The 18,641-nt window shown below is 47.4% G+C and overlaps 1 protein-coding gene across 1 annotated transcript; it reads left to right on the top strand.

The window, feature by feature from the left end:
• The first annotated feature begins 8 nt into the window (after positions 1-8).
• UQCR-C1 (Ubiquinol-cytochrome c reductase core protein 1) lies at positions 9-16,962 on the top strand. Its single transcript, XM_077640638.1, has 13 exons — positions 9-165; positions 1,427-1,648; positions 2,048-2,177; positions 2,557-2,755; positions 4,070-4,149; positions 5,620-5,735; positions 6,823-6,927; positions 9,734-9,873; positions 10,752-10,820; positions 12,535-12,651; positions 12,916-12,973; positions 13,504-13,579; positions 16,805-16,962. Exons 1-13 carry the CDS (start codon positions 100-102, stop codon positions 16,867-16,869), a joined length of 1,443 nt encoding a protein of 480 aa, XP_077496764.1. The 5' UTR covers positions 9-99; the 3' UTR covers positions 16,870-16,962.
• The last annotated feature ends 1,679 nt before the right edge of the window (positions 16,963-18,641 follow it).

The raw sequence follows: 18,641 nt of genomic DNA, 5'->3' as shown, positions 1-18,641 counted from the left end.
TTTCAGCGGCAAGAGTGGTTTGTCCTCTACGTCTAGCAAGTTCCGCCAGTTTCGGCAAGGGTTCCGGTCGATCCCAAAGAAAGAGGGCACTCGGCAAAAATGGCGACCTCGAGGCTGCTCAAGGGTACTGCAATTCTACTTCAAAATGCGGCCAGGAAGTCGTGCGTAAGTTGTCCGAGGGACCCAATCAGTGAATCTTGAACTTAGTTACTGACGTGGAACATTGTTTTACGAAATTTCTCCAACAGCGTCTTATCGGACGGGCATAGTAAAGTTGCTTTCGAAAGGGGCGCATGCGATGTGGATACCGCCGGGTTGACCTTCTGTGACCGCTTTGCAGTTATTCCCTGGCCATGCTTCTCATGTAAGGTGTCGTAATTTACTCTGCTGCATGTGCTCGTATCTTCGGAGCGAGTTCGGAGCTCGCAGTTCCGCTCAGTGCTTGCTGCGCTCGAGAAGTTTGTGCAGTTTAGGGCCATGCCGGCAGGTGCTGTTAGGTCATTCATACGAACATGCACGAGCCGTCATAGCGTTAGCGTTCGCCTTCGGAGAAATGTCGTTCCCGTTTTTCTTTTCGCTCATGTTATGTACTGTTGTCATAGCTAGTTCGGCATCGCTGGTGCTACGAGTTCGTAGCGGAAAGTCCTGAAATTACTTCATGCCCAGCTATATAGCGATAGGTTCAGCGTTGTTCAATATACATACGATCAAAACGGAATGAAATACGAAAATCTTGTATCGTCAGCTCAAACGTGGACACAAATTTAAGTGCGGTGCGTACCGGTATGTGAAAACTAGGTTGCTGCTGCTCTTGCGTTGATCAGTAAGTAGTGGGACCTCATGTTCTTGTAGTGAAACTACATGACTTAGTTTAGTAAGGTATTTTGATTATGAGCAAAAGTGTCTGAAACGTTTCGCGATTGTGCACTTAACCATTTTCAGGTGCCGAGGAGGCCATATTGAATAGTTTACGAATTTAGTTTTGTAACAGTTCACGGGATTTTTATATCGTCTGCGTTACCAGTTTTCTGTTAATTGTAAGCTATTAGTGTGTAAAACGAAGCACTTACAGGCTCAGCTGATAATCCAAACAGAGCTGTTAAAAACAGTGAATCCAGTTCAAACTAGAAGTGCTGTTTCTTGCAAAACTGGTTTTTACATTGCCTTTTAGCATAGCCAGCTCACTGGTGTGGAAATCTCACTTAGAGTAGAAGGTAGTCTTTGCAAAGTTGCTTTTTGTGAAGTTTAGCACAGTCAGCCATGAAGGCATGCGCTTTATTAAGCTGAATGAAAATACAGTCTTTATTTTTAATGATTCCAGTCCATTTAAGTATCTCTCCGTAACCATTTCTCACACTGTATGACAAGCGACCAAGCAGAGCAATGAAAAATGCTGACTGCAAAAGTGCGCTGCCTTGCAATGCAGGCTCCCCGCCGCCTCCACCAGCTGGCGGCCACCAGCTTCAGCCAGACGCTGGTGAATGTGCCCGAGACGGTGGTGACCACGCTGGACAATGGCGTACGGGTGGCCACCGAGGACTCCGGCAACCCAACATGCACTGTGGGCGTCTGGATCGACGCAGGCAGCCGCTATGAGACCGAGAAGAACAACGGTGTCGCTCATTTCCTTGAGCACATGGCATTCAAGGTGAGAGCTCCAGCTGCCCCACGGGGCCTGTCTTAAGAGACTGTGCACAGGGACAGTTAGTAGTGGCTACTTTTAATAATAAATTGGTCATGAGAAAAGGAAAGCCGTAGTAGCTGCCTCACTTTTGGTGGACACCTCAACCTTGTTTCAAAGAGGTGAAGACAGGAGTGAGACATTGAAAGGAGAAAGAAGGGCTGTAGTGGACAGCTCTGGTTTAATTCTTGACTACCTGGTGTTCTTGGGTACTGAAACCACACTCGTGTGTCTGTTCAGTGCAGATACAGAATAATGATGCAGTCAGCAATTTAATTGGTTCATGTAGTGGAGCTTGCAATTGTGTTGTGCTCAGGGTTGCAAGAGCCAGTGTCATCATCTTCTGTTCCATGCTTTGCGATGCAGGGCACGTCCAAACGGTCCCAGATGGACCTGGAGCTGGAGGTGGAGAACATGGGAGCCCACCTAAACGCATACACATCACGTGAACAGACAGTCTATTATGCCAAGTGCCTCTCCAAGGACATGCCCCGGGGTGAGAGAGAGGTCGCTGCAGTTAGTAGCGCAGGTCTTTTTGTGGGCTGCTCTCTGTGGGTGCAGTGATGTGGTATGCACGTGGGTGCTTGCAGTTGGCGTAGGTGGTGTTGGTCAGGGCTCACTTGTCTGCACTCTTGTGCTGGCATTTATCTCGTTTATTCGTTCATTCTTTCGTAGCAGCATGATGCCACCGATAGTTTCTGGTTGTCATTCCATCATTTCAGGTTAGCTTGCTGACGGCCGTACATGAACTCAAACTTGAACTAGGCATTGCATGTGCATGGAGGAGTAAGTGGCCCAAAAGTGTAGTGAGCTCTCCTGTAATCTCTCCTTTGGCCTTTTTCATTCATGTTGCATGTTGCTGCCCTCTTTCTCAGCGGTGGAGATCCTGGCGGACATCCTGCAGAACAGCAAGTTTGGCGAGGCGGAGATTGAGCGCGAGCGGGGCGTGATCCTGCGCGAGATGCAGGAGGTGGAGACCAACCTGCAGGAGGTGGTGTTCGACCACCTGCACTCGGTCGCCTATCAGGGCACCTCCCTGGGGCTCACCATCCTCGGCCCCACCGAAAATATCAAGTGGGTGCCCGCCTGCTTAAGAAGTTTGCGCTTCTTTCGTGACAGCACGTGAAGTTTGTAGAACTAACTGTGCCTTGCTGATTCATTTGTTGTGCCCCGTTGTGATGGCTGTGCTAGTATAGTTGGCGTCAAGGTTGTGCAGAGTGCTTGAGCAGTGCACAGTAGACCATAAAGAGTGGAATTAGGTGCCAGCTTATCACTGCCCACTAACATGCCTGGGGCCACATGGCGTCTAGTTCACTGCGGCTCTAGTTTGGCGCTAGCTTTGCCGTTTGTACCCAGAAGCTGCTCTTGGGAGTCACTTTGCATGACAATATGTTGTTCAAATGCTCTACAACTTAATAACTCCTTCTGCATACAGAAAAACAAGTCTTCTCTACATAATTCGGCTTTCCACTAGCGGACATGGTTACATTGCATGTTGCTTTTGAACCATGATATTTATGTGCACTGATGTCTCAACATTGCTGAGATGCTGACACTGAATGCGACTGTACACCAGAAAGATTGGGAGAGTAGGATATAGGGAACCGCACTGGGGAAGGTGAAGGAGCAAAATTGATTTGAGATATAGTAGATATGTAGAAAAAAATAGAGGAAGTGTCTTTTTTTACCTGTTTTCAGAGCAGATTCTAAATATTTGTGACTGTGGCTCCTCAGTCCAATAATTAATAATAATAATTGGTTTTTTGGGGAAAGGAAATGGCGCAGTATCTGTCTCATATATCGTTGGACACCTGAACCCTGCCTTTAGGGAAGGGATAAAGGAGGGAGTGAAAGAAGAAAGGAAGAATAGGTGCCGTAGTGGAGGGCTCCGGAATAATTTCGACCACCTGGGGATCTTTAACGTGCACTGACATCCCACAGCACACGGGCGCCTTAGCGTTTTTCCTCCATAAAAACACAGCCGCCGCGGTCGGGTTCGAACCCGGGAACTCCGGATCAGTAGTCGAGCGCCCTAACCACTGAGCCACCGCGGCGGGACTCTGCAACCTTTTTGTACCTGTAAATTTAGGCAAAGTCTGAGCAGAAGTGGCCCTTTTCCACCATGGTAACGGCAATTGCAGGGTGCTTATAAACTGTGCAGTGCGTACGTGCATCCAGATTTTCCACTTTGGTGCGTCTCCTGTTGTAGCCAGTAGCTCTGTTTAGTTTAAGAGGTGTGGACTGATTTTGTTCTGGACATGCTTAGCAGTATGTTTGCAAGTGCTTGTGTGAGATAAAGATAGCAGATGGTTTGATGATGCGGTCATGGTGTTCACATGGCTTGCAAAGCTTTCAGTCTTTTCCATCTCTCTTGGCACTGCTTTGCAGGAGCATCCAGAGGCAGGACCTTGTCGACTACATCAACCTCCACTACAAGGCACCACGCATTGTCCTTGCAGGAGCGGGGGGTGTGTTTACAATTCCTTTTCTTTCTCTCTGCTTTTAAAGGATCGAGGACATAGATGATTTGTGTGTTATCTTTTAGCAGGCCTCCTTTATCTCTGGCAGCTTGCACTTTTGCGCTGCATTGGTAAATAAATTGGCAAAGAGCATTAAAGGGCCCCTGAAAAGGGTGTTTGAACTTGTCTCTAAAATGCTCGCATTATGTAGAGTACACGCCAGTGAGCATTCCTGCTGCATACAGGACCTCAAAAGCGAGTTGATAATTTACAATCCGATTTTTAAAACTGCTGCTTTCACGCCTAGCAGCGACATGCGGTGCTGGGCTTTCACCTCAATCCGCGCTCGTTATGTCATGTAGCGCTCGTTAAGTAAGTCAGCAGCAGACTGCCAGCATTGGTTCGCGCGAGTGCGCGGGGCCGGCAGAGGAGCGCCGACATTTCAGCGTGCAAAAAGTGGTGAGAGAAGAGGGAAAGGCATGAAGATGCACAAATTAAAATTTTGAGATAACTCAGCTTCCACAAAACGCATCTAAAAAATTCTTGCTGGAGGATATTTCTGAAGCGGCGTCCTTTAGTATCCTAGGCACATCGCATCTTCGTTGAGACCCCCTTTCACAACCCCTTTAATTCAAGTATGCTAGCAAATCACTGTGTTATACGAGCGGAAATGAAACGTTATCGGGTATGAAACGTAATGTTTCATAACGTCTCTTAATGTTTCATAGCATAAGTGTGGAGAATAACAGTACGTGTGTGGCCAGTGGGCTGTAAAAGTTAACAGCAGTTGAGTCAGTCCTTCATGTGTTCAGGGCTCCATATACCGTATTTACTCGCGTAATTTGTGCACATTTTTTTGCTTTAAATTATGGCTTGAAAAATGGGGTGCGCAAGTTACATGATGATTTCTTAAACACATCCTAAAAAAACTATACGAAGGTTATAACGTGCAATATGTGCCGCATATTGCCGCCTATGCATTTACACCACCACCCCCCAGCTCGCACCCCTTGCTGGCCAAAAAAACTGATACTATCGCAGAGCCAGCAGTCAGGATCAATTGGCGATAAGAGGCGATAAAATGGCTCTCTCGCTTGCAGCCCACCTGACTAGCAGCAAACGGCTTGGCAGTTTAGGATTCCGGTGCACGCCGGAGGTTGCTGGAAGTTTGCTGTCGCAACTGTTTATACGGGAGATCGACTGCCAGTGGAAGCGAGCTGGGTAAACAGTGCATAATTAGAATCTTTCCGAGTGTAGCTCACTTTCGTTAGCGGTGAAAGGAAGCGAGTAAGGGGAGTCTTGTTGCGATAAGACCAAATGGCATAGGAGGTCCAAAATGCATTTGCTGTGAGCGAATACCATGCAGTTTTCTCATTGTGCAGTCTTTTCACGCATTGTACTTTTGTCAGTGTCATCTCTTTTGCCAGCCTGTCTTAGTGCTTTTGACAGGATGCTCAATTTCTGCGCTGTCCAATGCAGGGGTGAAGCACGACGAGCTGGTTAAACTGGCCCAGCAGCACTTTGGTTCAGTCAAGACCGACTACGACTCCAAGGTGCCACCCGTCGAGCTGCCCTGCCGCTTCACCGGCAGTGAGGTATGGTCCGGGTGGCCTTTTTGTTCTCTGCAGTCACTGTTGGCGTTCCCCGAAAAGCTTGCAGTGCACTTTGGCGGGGATATTGTAACTAGTAACGCGTGAGAAACTCCCGTTTCCTATTGCCTTGTGTACAGTCTTCAGCGTAAGGTCAGTTTCACATGGGAATGCTTGCTGAGCTTGTTATTTTCGTGTGATCATGTGCACTTTTAGACAAAGTGTCTGAGGCAGAGACCTGTTAGTTCTTTTCCCCACCGAAGCTTTGGCGTTCTTTAGTGTAACAAATTGCGACCGAATACAGTTAAACCTGGATATAGCAAAATTGAGAAAGGTCAGCAATTTTTCGTTACATGCAGTTTCTCCGGGAAGAACGCAAAGTACAGAACTGAAGCCAAAATGGAAAATGATTTCAAATGACATCTCCTGGCAAATTTTTACGGTTACCCCCCTCCCATTATACGAACTCATAAGCACAGAAAACCATTTTGTGATTGCATTGATTACGAGACTGTGGCAGCAGCTGCCACCGTCTCCATCCGTGGCTTGCACAATTTCACTACGCTTGGGGCAGGGAGAGTGGGGGAGGCAGAAGCAAGCACTCGCCTCTTCCTGCGTGTCCCCTCTTTCTGTCTGCCCAGCTGCCGTTGCTCTGGAATATTGAGTTTCTTTTTCTTTTTGTACCGCTTTTCGTGACATTGCAAAAGCTGTGGAGACTGCTGCATTTGCCGTGTGGAGGCGGTCATTGCACTGGAGCATGGTGCGTTGTGAGCTGTGTTCACTTGTGCTTATAGCTGTTCGTGTCATGATGGTTTTTTAATCGGCATGAAACTTTCATGCGGCTCTGCCAAATTTGGTGCAACGCACCACTAGCTAATAGCCAGTCAGCGTAGAGAGTTCAGTGCGACAATGGGGAATTGATAACCGTCATAATATCGAGGAATTTGCTACGTGGAGGTTTGTTTCATGCAGGTTTTGCTGTACTCCTTCTCCATTAGAATCCGTTCCTCACCAGAATTATTTCATTTTTTTCTTGTTCGTGGCTCGACTGTGTGCGGTGGGCAGTTTTGAGGGTTGTGCTGCTCTGCCACAGGTGCGAGTGCGTGACGATGACATGCCCTACGCGCACGTGGCCATTGCCGTCGAGAGCTGTGGCTGGGCCGACCCGGACAACATTCCCCTCATGGTGGCCAACACGGTAAGATCACCATTGCCAACTTCACGGGAGGTCCTGCAGCAGGGATGTCGTTTAATGCATTGACAGCATTAAATGGACTGACCACTGACCAAACATGTCTCGAGATAAAGGTGGAAATGAAAAGGTCGTGCCTCATATTGTGACAGTTAAGCACTGCAGTACCAAAGAAACGAGGACTTATAATTTCAATATCGCATTGAAAACGTATAAAGCAAACTGAACTGTCGTCTTGCAGTTAGACCCTGCCATTATCAGTGTATCCTACCACATGACCACCATCTCTGTAAAATATCACTTTTTTTCTTTCGGGCATGTTCCTCATGTTATAGTTTACGCCCTTTCCACTGTGCCCTTCAATGAAAAGCAACTGTCCCTTTGCATCGCTGATGTTTTTTTAGCTTTTGTCACTAGATGGTGTTGCATTTCTTGGAGGAAGCATCAACCATGGTCCACTTTGTGGCGTACATCATTGTACTGGAACAGCTTTGGGTGTGGAAACTAAAATGGACACTACTCTGTACTAAAAATGTCTGTATTTACTGTCTGGTGGGTGAGATTTACCGTATTTACTCACGTAATTTGCGCTCTTTTTTTTTTCCTGTAAATTAAGGCTTCAAAAAGGGGGTGGTCAAATTATGCGGAGGTTTCGCCAACATGTCCTAAAAAACTCTGCAAGGGTCATAACGTGCTTTGTATGCCATATATTGCTGCCCATACATCGGCCCCGCAACTCTCACACCTTGATAGCCAAAGAAAAGGGGGGGGGGGGGGGGGGGGGGGGTGTTTGGCTCCAAATAAGATGCATCCCACCTTTTGCCCCGCTTCACATTATGTAGTTCCCCACAGGATGGTGTGATGGCACATGTGCAGTAACAATACAACTGCCAACACTCAAAGTCGAATCGAGATAAAAGGCAATGAAACGGCGCTCTCGCGTGCGGCCCAGCTGACTAGCGGCAAACCGAAACCATGGTTCGGTAGTTTCAGATTCTAGTGCACGGCAAAGGTCACCCGAAGTTCTCTCTTCCAACTGTTCATCCAGCAAGTGACTGCCAGTGCGAGCGAGCCTGGTAAATGGCAATAGTTTGAATTTTGGGGGGTCGGCGTTGCGGTGTCCTTTGCCACTCACACCTTTTGCAGCTGCACCTTTTGCAGCAGGCAGTGTAAAATATGCGAGTAAAAGATTTTTTTTTTTTAGAAACTCTGGTAATAAATTAGGGGCGTGCGAGTTACATGAATAAATACGGTGTATTAGTTGTTCGTAAATCATTTTTGCCGACATGCAATCACCATCGCGCTTGCTGATCTTCGTTTCCAGCATGTGGCATACATGAAAATGGGCGCATTCGTTGATCGAAATTTTGTAGGTAAAAATCCCCTGCAGCAAAAGTGTAGCAGAATCGAGCATCTGAGAACAAGCTTTCATTGTGCTGAAAAAAAAAAAAAAAATAGGACTTAAAATTTAGTGGTCAGTCCCTTAATGTCCAGAAATTGTGCGCTATTTTGAATGCAACGTACGGTACCGAGGGATGTTAGTGAACTGCACGATTTGATTCAAGTATGCTTTGCCGCACGAGCAGTTGATCTAGTTACCTTGCTTCTTATGTGCTACCGACAGCATGTGTAGAAGGTTCAAGGCAGGAAGTAATAATAAAATATCAAGTCCACGACAAGCGCAGTAGCACATATGTTATCAAATAGTGTAACATTGACTGTTTATCGCACAGTACACAGGCCTCTAGAATTTCGGCTCCATCGAAATTCGATGAGTAGTAAGTCGGTAGTAAACATCCCCTTCCGGTGTCTGCTCCCAGCAGGATACATGGTGCTCCATGCATCAAAAAAGAATGTGTAGGCAAATTGGTTGCGTCAGTAGAAAATATGAATTCCATGCTGCTTACCTACCTGGCTTGCTTATGCTGGCGGTCGCTTCCTGCTACGAACGGTCGGTAGCACAAGAGCAAACTTTAGATTGTTTCTAGTGTGTGCGTTGCACTGAGATCCAAACCTACAGGACTGTTTACAGTTTGGCTTCCACTAGTTGGTTGGGTCTCATTCGAGTTTGGGAGGTAGGGCCGAGCACTGTCTTTTTTGCTTTTTATCTCCATTTGCTTCCAACTGCTGTCCTTGTGATCACATTGCAACATGTTTATTTTGCTTGGGTCCGTTTTTTTTTTTTTTTTTTTTGCTGTGCGTGGTAAATTCAAACATTTCTCGCTGTCCCAATTACTTCGAATTAACGAGGTTTTACTGTATCTGTGTGCCACCAGGGAAAGAGTTGATTTGGATAGTTGCATGACTGACAAAAAATAAATGCAAATTTGAGGATGTGGCTGTGTAGCATGTTCATCACCACAAATGCCGTGCAGCCATTCCTCAGTCATATAGGTGGCCTGGTTGCTCGCCTTATGGCAGGCCTTTTGCGCAGACAGCTCCAATTATCCCTTTGCCCACGAAGGTTAGCAACCAATGTACTTTGGTAGACAAGCAGCAGAGCATCTCATCAGCCTTAATTTGTGCATAAGCGTGGCATTATGTACTCATCATATGAAGAGAGCAGAACAAATGGATCGGATGATGATTTTGTGCAGTCTGAGTGAGAGATGTCACACGACTTGTCGAAGTATTCCAGCTAGGCGAATTTTGTCCCAAGTGTAAGCAGATTAAATTAAATCACTCATGGCCGTCCTGTACTACCCCTCAGTGTGCTTTCTGGTGGCTTAGGCCTTTCCTGGCACTTTCAGAAGGCACGGAATGTGCTTGGCATAATGTAGGTGGTGGCTGTCATGTGTATGGTGTGCTGCAGCTGATCGGCAACTGGGACCGGTCCCACGGGGGCGGAACCAATGTGTCAAGCCGCTTGGCCGCAGAGTGTGCTGAAGATCCTACCAACCCCTGCCATAGCTTCCAGTCTTTCAACACCTGCTACAAGGACACGGGCCTCTGGTGCGTCTGATCATTTGTGCTTGCTCACCAGCATAGGGCTCTCTGACCCACTGTTGTACGTGGAGGCATGTCAAGCATGTGGTCTTAATTCTTCATATGCATGATTTGGGACATTGTGACATCTGGACACCCAAAGAGATCACAACATGCGGTTTTGATTGAGAGCACCTATTCTCGGCACTGGGCTAGTGCAATGCATTTTCATCCGGCCTTCGCATTTTAATTTTCTAAGTGGAATAATTTCCATTTGCATTGCATGCCCCGATTTCAGTAATTTTTCTTGCACTGGTGTCTGAAATGCATAAGGAATCCATTTAACCAGAATAATTGGCAGTGAGGAGAACATTGCAATGCCCCTTTAACAAGTCATTCTAAATGCTCTGCATCCCAAGACGTTTTGTACATTGTTGCCGTTCTGTTCTGTTTGGGGGCTTGCAAATAAAAGTGTGCTAGAGATTGTATAAACTGGAGACTGTGATAAGCCCCGCTCAGAACATGAGATTACCGGAAATCTGCATGGCAGTTTTTTGCTTAGTAAGCACTGAGCAGGTATGAGTGGTCAATTGATGTTTGTGGTGAGAAAAATGCAGGGCTGCCTTTATGAAATTGCTCAAACTGAGGGCATGATGTGGGTTACATTACAACCGGTCCTCGCAGGAACAGAACACCGCACAGGTGCTTAATTTAGTGAAAATGACACGGACACAGACTAGAGCTGTATAGTGGGTGTTTCATTAGGGCATGTGGACCTTGAAAAACACCTGAAGTGACCCTTAACCAGGCATCGGTAGAAAGAGACCATCATGTCATTAAGACATGTTCCTATTGAGGTAGCAACCTGTTGACGTGTTGTTTTGTTTGTTCTTTTCATTTCCTAGGGGCATCTACTTCGTCTCTGAAGGTCGGGAGGAGCTGAACTTCTTCGTGCATGCCATTCAGAGGGAGTGGTGAGTGTCACACTACCACTAGGTACAGTTGAACCTCACTACAACGAAACTGACAGGGCACGCGAAAAATTTCGTTGAGGCAAAAACCGCCCAAAAACACTGTCAGTTTGGACAACATAGTCCCAAAACATCATTTATTTCCAAAGAAGTCTGTCAGCTTATTCTGCTTCTTTTTTTTTTTTTTCCCCCACGAGTGCCGTGGCGTGACTTGTGCACTCGCTGAGCAGTTCCATCGCGACGTCATCATCGTGAGTGAAAATAAATCCGCAGAGTACATCAAATGCTTCCATCACTTTCAGTGCAGATGGTGGTGCTAAGTCCTCTGCGTCGCTGTCATCCTCCGATGATGCGTCACTGTGGCGAACGCCCTTAATTATGGCTTCATCACTCGGCTCCTTGGAAGGAAGGAACTTCCGCTTCCTAGATGATGTCACCATGCTCGAGTCGATTGCAGTGCACAAGCACGAGTGAAAAAAACTAGGGCAAACGTGCTGCTGGTATTGCCAGGCTGCTGTGTCCCTTGGTGACAAATTGGCTGTGCCTCTGGCTTGGAAGAAAACGGGATCTTGCACCTGCGCCTTGTCGCAAGGCAGCCAGCCCGATTGCCATCACTACCAGGCAATGGCAGTCTTCATGGGCGCTTGAATGAGTGGATCAATTGGTTCCAGCGAAAGTTTAGTGAAACAAAGCAGCGTGGAACTACGGAAGTACACAGATCGGTGGTGATATCCTTGTTTTATTGTAAGATAGATTTTTAAACCCAGCTTCGCATAGCAAAAATTTCATTGAAGCGGAAACGCGCCCCAAGAATGGTTCGTCGTGATGGGGAATTTGTTCCATTACTTTCCATGGCGAGCTGACGGGGAATTGGAAATATTTCGTTGAAGCGACGTTCGTTGTAGCAGTGCTCGACTGTAACGGTACTGCATAGTCACAGTAATGTACAGTCGCGACGGTACTGCACGGCCACGGTGCTGCACAGTCATGGTATCTCAGTGTTGGGTATCGCATTTTCGTGGCACTGTGGTGTCACATAACTGCAGCATTGGGGTACTGCAATGGCTAAGGAGTTTAGCAACTGCCCGTAGGACACATTATTGACCACGGCTGCTTGGGCTGTGGCAGCTTGTTCGGGATGAAAGGAGCAAAGTGGGTGTGTGTGTGTGTGTGCCGAGGTGTTAATAACCTTTTGGAATAGACCCAGTTTTGGTCAGAATTTTCCTGTATTAACCTTGTAGTTTCAGCTTCATTGTAACCAGCACAAAGGTATCAAGCCACTTTAATTACTGAAGGCCTGCATCATGGCAACCTATCTTGCTGTTCTTGGTGCCAAATTGTAGTGCTGCTATGGGATAGTCACGAGAACTTACTTGAATGTCTCTTGGGTGGCAACACAACCTCCTGCAGGAGCCACGCATTGTGACGAAGAGCTGAAAATATCGGAGTGCTTTGCTCAACGAACAGGAAATTGAGTGATTCTGGTATTTGCTGTCGCTTTTATAAATGGGGTGTACGTGTGAAGTTGTATTGTTTTGATAAAAATTTGGAAACCAGCTTAAACTGTTATTCATTCATTTCCTACCAAATTAAGTCCTTGATGGTGTGGCCGTTTTTATTCCTCGGAAGAAAGGAACTTCCGCTTCCTAGATGATGTCGCCGTGCTGGTTCTGGGTGTGGTAGAGGGTTTACTGTGTGTCATAATATTTGTCGCCAGGATGCGAATTTGCATGAGTGCCACGGAGGGCGAGGTCACGCGGGCAAAGAACCTGCTCAAGACCAACATGCTGCTGCAGCTGGACGGAACGACGCCCATCTGTGAAGACATTGGCCGGTATGCAGCCTTTCTAGTGCATTTCTCCACACTCCTTGGCACTTGCCTAGTGGTGCTGCAGCAAGACAAGGGCGCCTACACTTGTAGCTTCTAGATAGAATAGGGGGTGGGGGGCATTGCTCTGTGTTTAGTTGTTGATGATACCTTGTGGCATTGTTTACCTGCAGTGCATTTTATTTTCCCAATCTTTTCTTTTGCCCTTTTGCCTTGCTAATTAAATTAGAAGAGGGGTCACTTTTTACAAGCTGTGTTTGTTTGTTGCAGGCAAATGCTCTGCTATGGACGCCGTATTCCTCTTCCCGAGCTTGAGGCAAGGATTGATGTAAGTGCTCGAGATTACCTTTTGCTGGCTTTTCTTTGCCACCACTGTGTGGGTGGAGGATGGCGGGGGCTATGCATGTAATGACAGGGCAGTTGATTGACGGATGTTGATTCCCAAACCTATGTGACTTCGCTACTACATGTGATGCTGGCTGAGAAGGCACTGTGCAGTGGTGATGTGGTGGGGTGGTCTCTTTTGCCATCTGTTCTGGCTGCGGGAAACCAGTTTGAACATCATCCATCATGAATGGCGTCCAGAGCTATCCTGCGTCTCTCTTCGTGGACAGGGTTTCACATGAGTAAAAGGGAACTGGACAGGCTGGCCTACAGATGCCGTGAATCCTCAGAGCCTCTAGTACCCTTCCGAGTGCCTCAGTGCACACCTTGTCTACCCTTACCACATTGGCTTCACATCTCGTCGTCATTTATCGACAATTTCATTTGGCAACGTGTGTGTTTGACAAAGTGTGTGTGTCGGCCACGCCATTCTCTGTATAGATAGGCATATATTTTTGTTTTCATGTGTTACAGGCGGTATCTGCAAAGACTGTGCGTGATATCTGCACCAAATACCTCTACGACCGCTGCCCAGCTGTTGCTGGTGTTGGTGAGTGACTGGAGCGTGTGCATTGATGTAAAAGCAGAATATGATGCCTGGACCTTTCGTATATTTCTTGGGTGCATAGACACAAAGCTGTTGTGCATCAGTAAGTTTGTCTTGACAGATCCTTGCAGGCATAGCGATCAAGAAATTAAACTGAAAGCCAGAGTGCAGCAAGACTTACCGTATTTACACGATTGTAAGTCAGCTCGAATTTAAGTCCCCCCCCCAAATCGCATGTCCAAAAAAAAAAAAAGTTGACACGAATCTAAGTTGACCCCTTAAATCGCATGTCTTAAAAAAAAAAAAACACCGGTGGACGCGCTCCAAAATGAAAATTTATTGCATAGATGGGCTTTTCATCCTCACTTGAGTGATCTTCAGTGGTACTGCTGTCGTTGTTGCCGCTGCGGTCCCACAGCACATCGTCCTCCATGGAAAGCCCGCACTTCCTAAATGACTGCATCACAACATCGCGTGGTACAGCCGCCCAAGCAGAAATCACCCACCCGCACACAGCCGCCAGGGAGGCTCTCTTCATGTGCCCCGTTGGCGTAAGTTCCCGCCCTTCTGCCGCCAGCCACTCGTACTCACGCCGGAGCAAGTCCTTGAATGGCTTGTTAATGCCAACGTCTAGCGGCTGCAGCTGCCCCGTCAGACCGCTGGGAATCACCAGCATATCTGTATCTTCTTTTCGGAGCTCTGCCTTCACTTTCACGGTAAGGTGGCCGCGAAATGAGTCCAGCACGAGAAGGTTCGGATTGCGATTTTTGAGGGATGCCCCTGGCCTCAAAAGCCACACCCGACGGTACCAATCAATAACTAAGTCATCCGTCATAAAGCCTTTTTCGTTCACTCGCACAATCACACCTTTCGGGAACATTTCCTTTGGCATAGTTTTTCTTTTGAAGACGATGTACGGTCGGAGCTTTGTGCCATCTGCCAGGCATGATAGCTTAACAGTGAACCGAAGTTTCTCGTTTCCTGTCATGAGAAGCGTAACCTTGCGAGCTCCTCTCACGCTCACTGTTGTGTTGCTCGTCATGTCGAAGTAGACGGGAGTCTGGTCCGCATCCGCATTGCCGATTTGGCCGAGCAGGTATCACCGCGAGTCGCGGAGCTTGAGGTAGTGCCTATGGAAGGCGAGAACTTTCTCCTCGTAAGCAGCAGGCAGCTTCTGGCATACACTAGTATGCCGACGAAGAGAGAAGCCAGCCCTCCTCATAAATTTCGAAGCCCAAGCCCTGCTGGCTTTGAAGTCTGTTCGGAGTATTCCAGCTTCCGCAGCAAAGACCCAGGCTTGTTGCGTGATCCTTTCGCATGTCACTGGAAGGGACCAATCACGTATTTCGGTGACATACGCTGCAAGCTTGACTTCCAGCTCCAGAAAGCGTCCCGACTTCGGCCCGCGGAAACCTCTTCGCTTAAGAGTCGCAGTCAAAAATTCTGTCTCGCTGCTTCCGCCACTCCTGCACCAACCGTTAAGAAACGTCGTACTTGCGGCCCGCCGCATTGATTTCTTTGGCGTAAATGATGGCCTCCCTCTTGAATGCTGCAGTGAATGAGCGCTGAATGCTTTTCGAACCTGGAGAGCTCATGGCGAAGCACGCGGCCGGCAGTCGAGTCAAATGCACCAACCCCAAGCACCACCAAACAAAAAGTGATCGGTGTCGGGGCGTCGGCTCTTGCAGCAAACATCGGCATTCCCCAGACGCGCTGCTGTTATGCGTATAATCATCTAGCCGCCGTATTGCGTAACCAACTGAAATAGCGGCTCTTCCATCAGCTAGTGACACTCTCATGTGCTGGCGCAGACTCCGCGATTGGAACAGCAGCCCTTCCTTAACTGTCGTTACTCCCGCAAGTGAAATGAAATGAAATTGATTTTGGGGGAAAGGAAATGGCGCAGTATCTGTCTCAAATCTTGGCGGAAAGGAAACCCAGCCCTAAGGGAAGGGATAAAGGAGGGAGTGAAAGAAGAAAGGAAAGAAGAGGTTCCGTCGTCGATAGTTGTACTTTTTATTTCCTCCTATGCAATTTCATCTCTATTATCTCTGTATATTTCCTGTAGGAAATCATTTTTTTGACTGCCGCGGTGGCGGTGGTGTCTGTGCATTACATGGCTAGGTGGCAAGGTCCTGAACAAGGGAGCGTGGTTGTGGACGCTTGGGCAGATTCAGAGGCACGCCAGACTGCGTTTCGAAGAGCGCGCCCTTGAATAATTTCGACTACCTGGGGACCTTTAACGTGCTGTACTGACATCGCACAGCACAGGGGCGCCTTTGTGTTTCGCCTCCATCGAAACGCTGCCGCCGCGGCCGGGTTCTAACCTGGGTATCCGATCAGTAGCCGAGCGCCCTAACCACTGAACCACAGCGGCGGGTAACGGTGTGCGCAGTAAAAGAAAAAAGTGAAAAATCCTTGCCAAAAAGCCTGCGGAATACTTGAATGCTACGCTTGGAGACGTAAAGCAAACAAAAACCTGTAACCTCGCAATAGCGTCCCTGATAGATAGTTTTTCTTGCTTTTATTGGCAGTTCAAGGTTTTGTTTCAAATGTAAGTCGACCCTCTCCCCCCCCCCCCCCCCCCCCCCCACTTTGGAATTTTAAATTTCAAAAAAGGGTCAACTTACAATTGCGTAAATGCGGTAGCAATCGCAAGCCGTTCTTTGTGACGAGCTGCAGTCTCAGGCAGTCTCACCACAAGGCTCCTGTGTAATGACACATTGAACTGTTATAGAACCGTTACTCACTTTAGGCTCATAAATCTTTGATACGGTGAGATGTTCATTGTTCATGTGTTCACAACTACACCATGCACTGCCAAGCAGCCTGTTGGGTGACACATAACTGTTTCTTGGCAGACACGGAGAGGCAAGAATTTTCGTTCTGTGAAGGTAACACATCACAAATGTCAATTTTCTTTGGGCTAAAAGTGCAAACGCTGCTTGCTGGCCAGTATTTAAAATTATCCAATGATGTTATCTTTAATACCTGCGATGGGAATGCAACTCACTGGGTGGCATCCCTATACACTGTAGAAATAAATTGTATCCTTTCATGGCCTGAAATTCCGTGCCTTCTGCACCCTTTTAAATTCAAAAACTGCATTCAGTGTGAGCACAAAGGAAGAGGTTAAGCACTGAAACACAGCAGCACTTTGAGTAAACAGGTCCATTGCATTGCTGTGAATGCCAGTTATTAACGCTCAAATTGTATTCTCACCTGCAGGTCCCGTTGAGGCCCTTACTGACTACAACCAGCTCAGGAGCAACATGTACCGTATCCGGTTCTAGGTGCCCTGCTCTGCAGCTGTCTTGCCGAGTCTTGTATAGTAGCGTTTGGCGTTCACCATCAATAAAAATGCCTCTCGAGGCTTCACAACCAGAGGTGGGCATTTGACCTCAAAAATCTGGACTTCACCTCAACTTCAAAAAGAATTTGCCGACCTCACCTCACTTTCCCTGAGGCCACTGCTGACCTCACTGCTAAGTACTGCTGCTAAGTACTCATACGCCTCAACAGAATTCTAGGCACCATTTCATCTACCAGTCTGAGACGAGCTGCTGTAAGTTAATCACTTGTTTTCCTTCAAAACTGAACTAATCGGTGGTACGCCAGCATCCTCGACGTTTTTACCCGCGAGCACCGCGCGAGCATTCTGCAAAGCTGTTTAAGTGTATGATGGGTCTCTGCAGAATAGTTAAAGATAACGTATAGTGCCTGATCGTCTGCAAGGCAGGCCGCCAGCCTAGCTGATCCTAGAGTCACTAGTCACTAAAATATTTAGTGACTCTAGCTGATCCTATACCAGAAAAGAAAAAAAATAATGATTACAAACACAGAAACAAAAATCGCACACTAAAAACAAGCGAAAACAGTGCACCATTAGACGTCATATTAGAAGGTCTGAAACGTACAGCAACACAGCATGAGCATGTAATCAGTTTTATTCACACATCTTCATTTAAAAAAAAGCAAAAGGAATCAGCTACCACATCACCATACATTCATTATAGTTTTGCATTTTTTTGCCGCTTTAACACCGCTATGCTGGTGCGTTCGCCTCGTGTTGCGGTGTTTCGGCATAATAAGCGAATTTTCGAGAAGGAACAAGGAACTGGAGACCAAAAGAGGTTATTCGGAAGGATAAAAAAGTGAAATTATATTTGCATCTGCTTGCATTACGGAACGGGAATATACAGAATTAGTGTGAGGTTCGAAAGGGGAAGTCACCGATCAAAAGCGTCGACGGTGTAATACGGGTTTTTCTAGCTTCGTGCTTTTTTAATCAAATCAGCAGGTGTCCTTGTTAGGAACCACCTGAATCACATTTTCTCGTCTGTGCCGACTACTCCAGTTTCTGTTAAGTCAGCTTGTAATGTACAGCAGGATCCCCTTTATTGAACTGCAAAGCAAGAGTCATGACGTCAGGGCCGGCAACGAGCATGAACACGTACGAAGCAGTCTTGCGCCATCCGCGCTGCGACGAATTTATTGCGTTCTTGTTGGACTGAACTCATTTGTTTGTGGCATCAAACAAAGCTATCGCGGGTCAACGTGAGTTACGTGCTTTGTGCGCTCCCGGGCGAGCCGACCGGCAGGCAGCCGGGTGCTACGCCAGCGGGGCAAGGGCGAGCGAGAGTGGCGTGCTGTGACAGTAACACTCCTTCCGGGAAGACCAGAGGGTGCGTCTTCCTGTAGGCTCGGACTGAATGGACATTACGGCGCAGCACTGGAAGCTAAAAAGGAACTGTGGCATACGGTTGTCAAAACAGGGGAAACCGAACACCAAGCGTCATCGCATGAACACTGCGGTGATGCGCTGCAACTGCGCTTCGGAAGCGGCACTCGTCGGAGTAAGACGTGGCAACAGCAAAAAGTCTCGACCTCACTGAATGACGACCTCTCAACCTCAAAAGCACGCGTGAGGTTGAAGTCTGATTTCTTGACCTCACTCACAAAATTTCAAGCCGTCGCCAGATACACGATCGAAATATCAATGGATATTACTTGCTCTTGTGGAGTAGCAAGCAAATGAGATGATTTTTAATGTGATAGCATTAGA

This window comes from Amblyomma americanum, chromosome 10 (genome assembly GCF_052857255.1).
Source record: "Amblyomma americanum isolate KBUSLIRL-KWMA chromosome 10, ASM5285725v1, whole genome shotgun sequence".
NCBI lineage: Eukaryota > Metazoa > Arthropoda > Arachnida > Ixodida > Ixodidae > Amblyomma > Amblyomma americanum.
The sequence above is the reverse complement of the archived record's forward strand: the minus strand, read 5'-3'. Positions and strand labels throughout refer to the sequence as shown.

Coding starts and splice junctions, on each gene's coding strand:
- UQCR-C1 (XM_077640638.1), top strand. CDS start 100: ATGGCGACCTCGAGGCTGCTCAAGGGTACTGCAATTCTACTTCAAAAT. Junction 6,928..9,733: donor CCCTCATGGTGGCCAACACG/GTAAGATCACCA, acceptor GGTGTGCTGCAG/CTGATCGGCAACTGGGACCG. Junction 13,580..16,804: donor CCCAGCTGTTGCTGGTGTTG/GTGAGTGACTGG, acceptor TCTCACCTGCAG/GTCCCGTTGAGGCCCTTACT.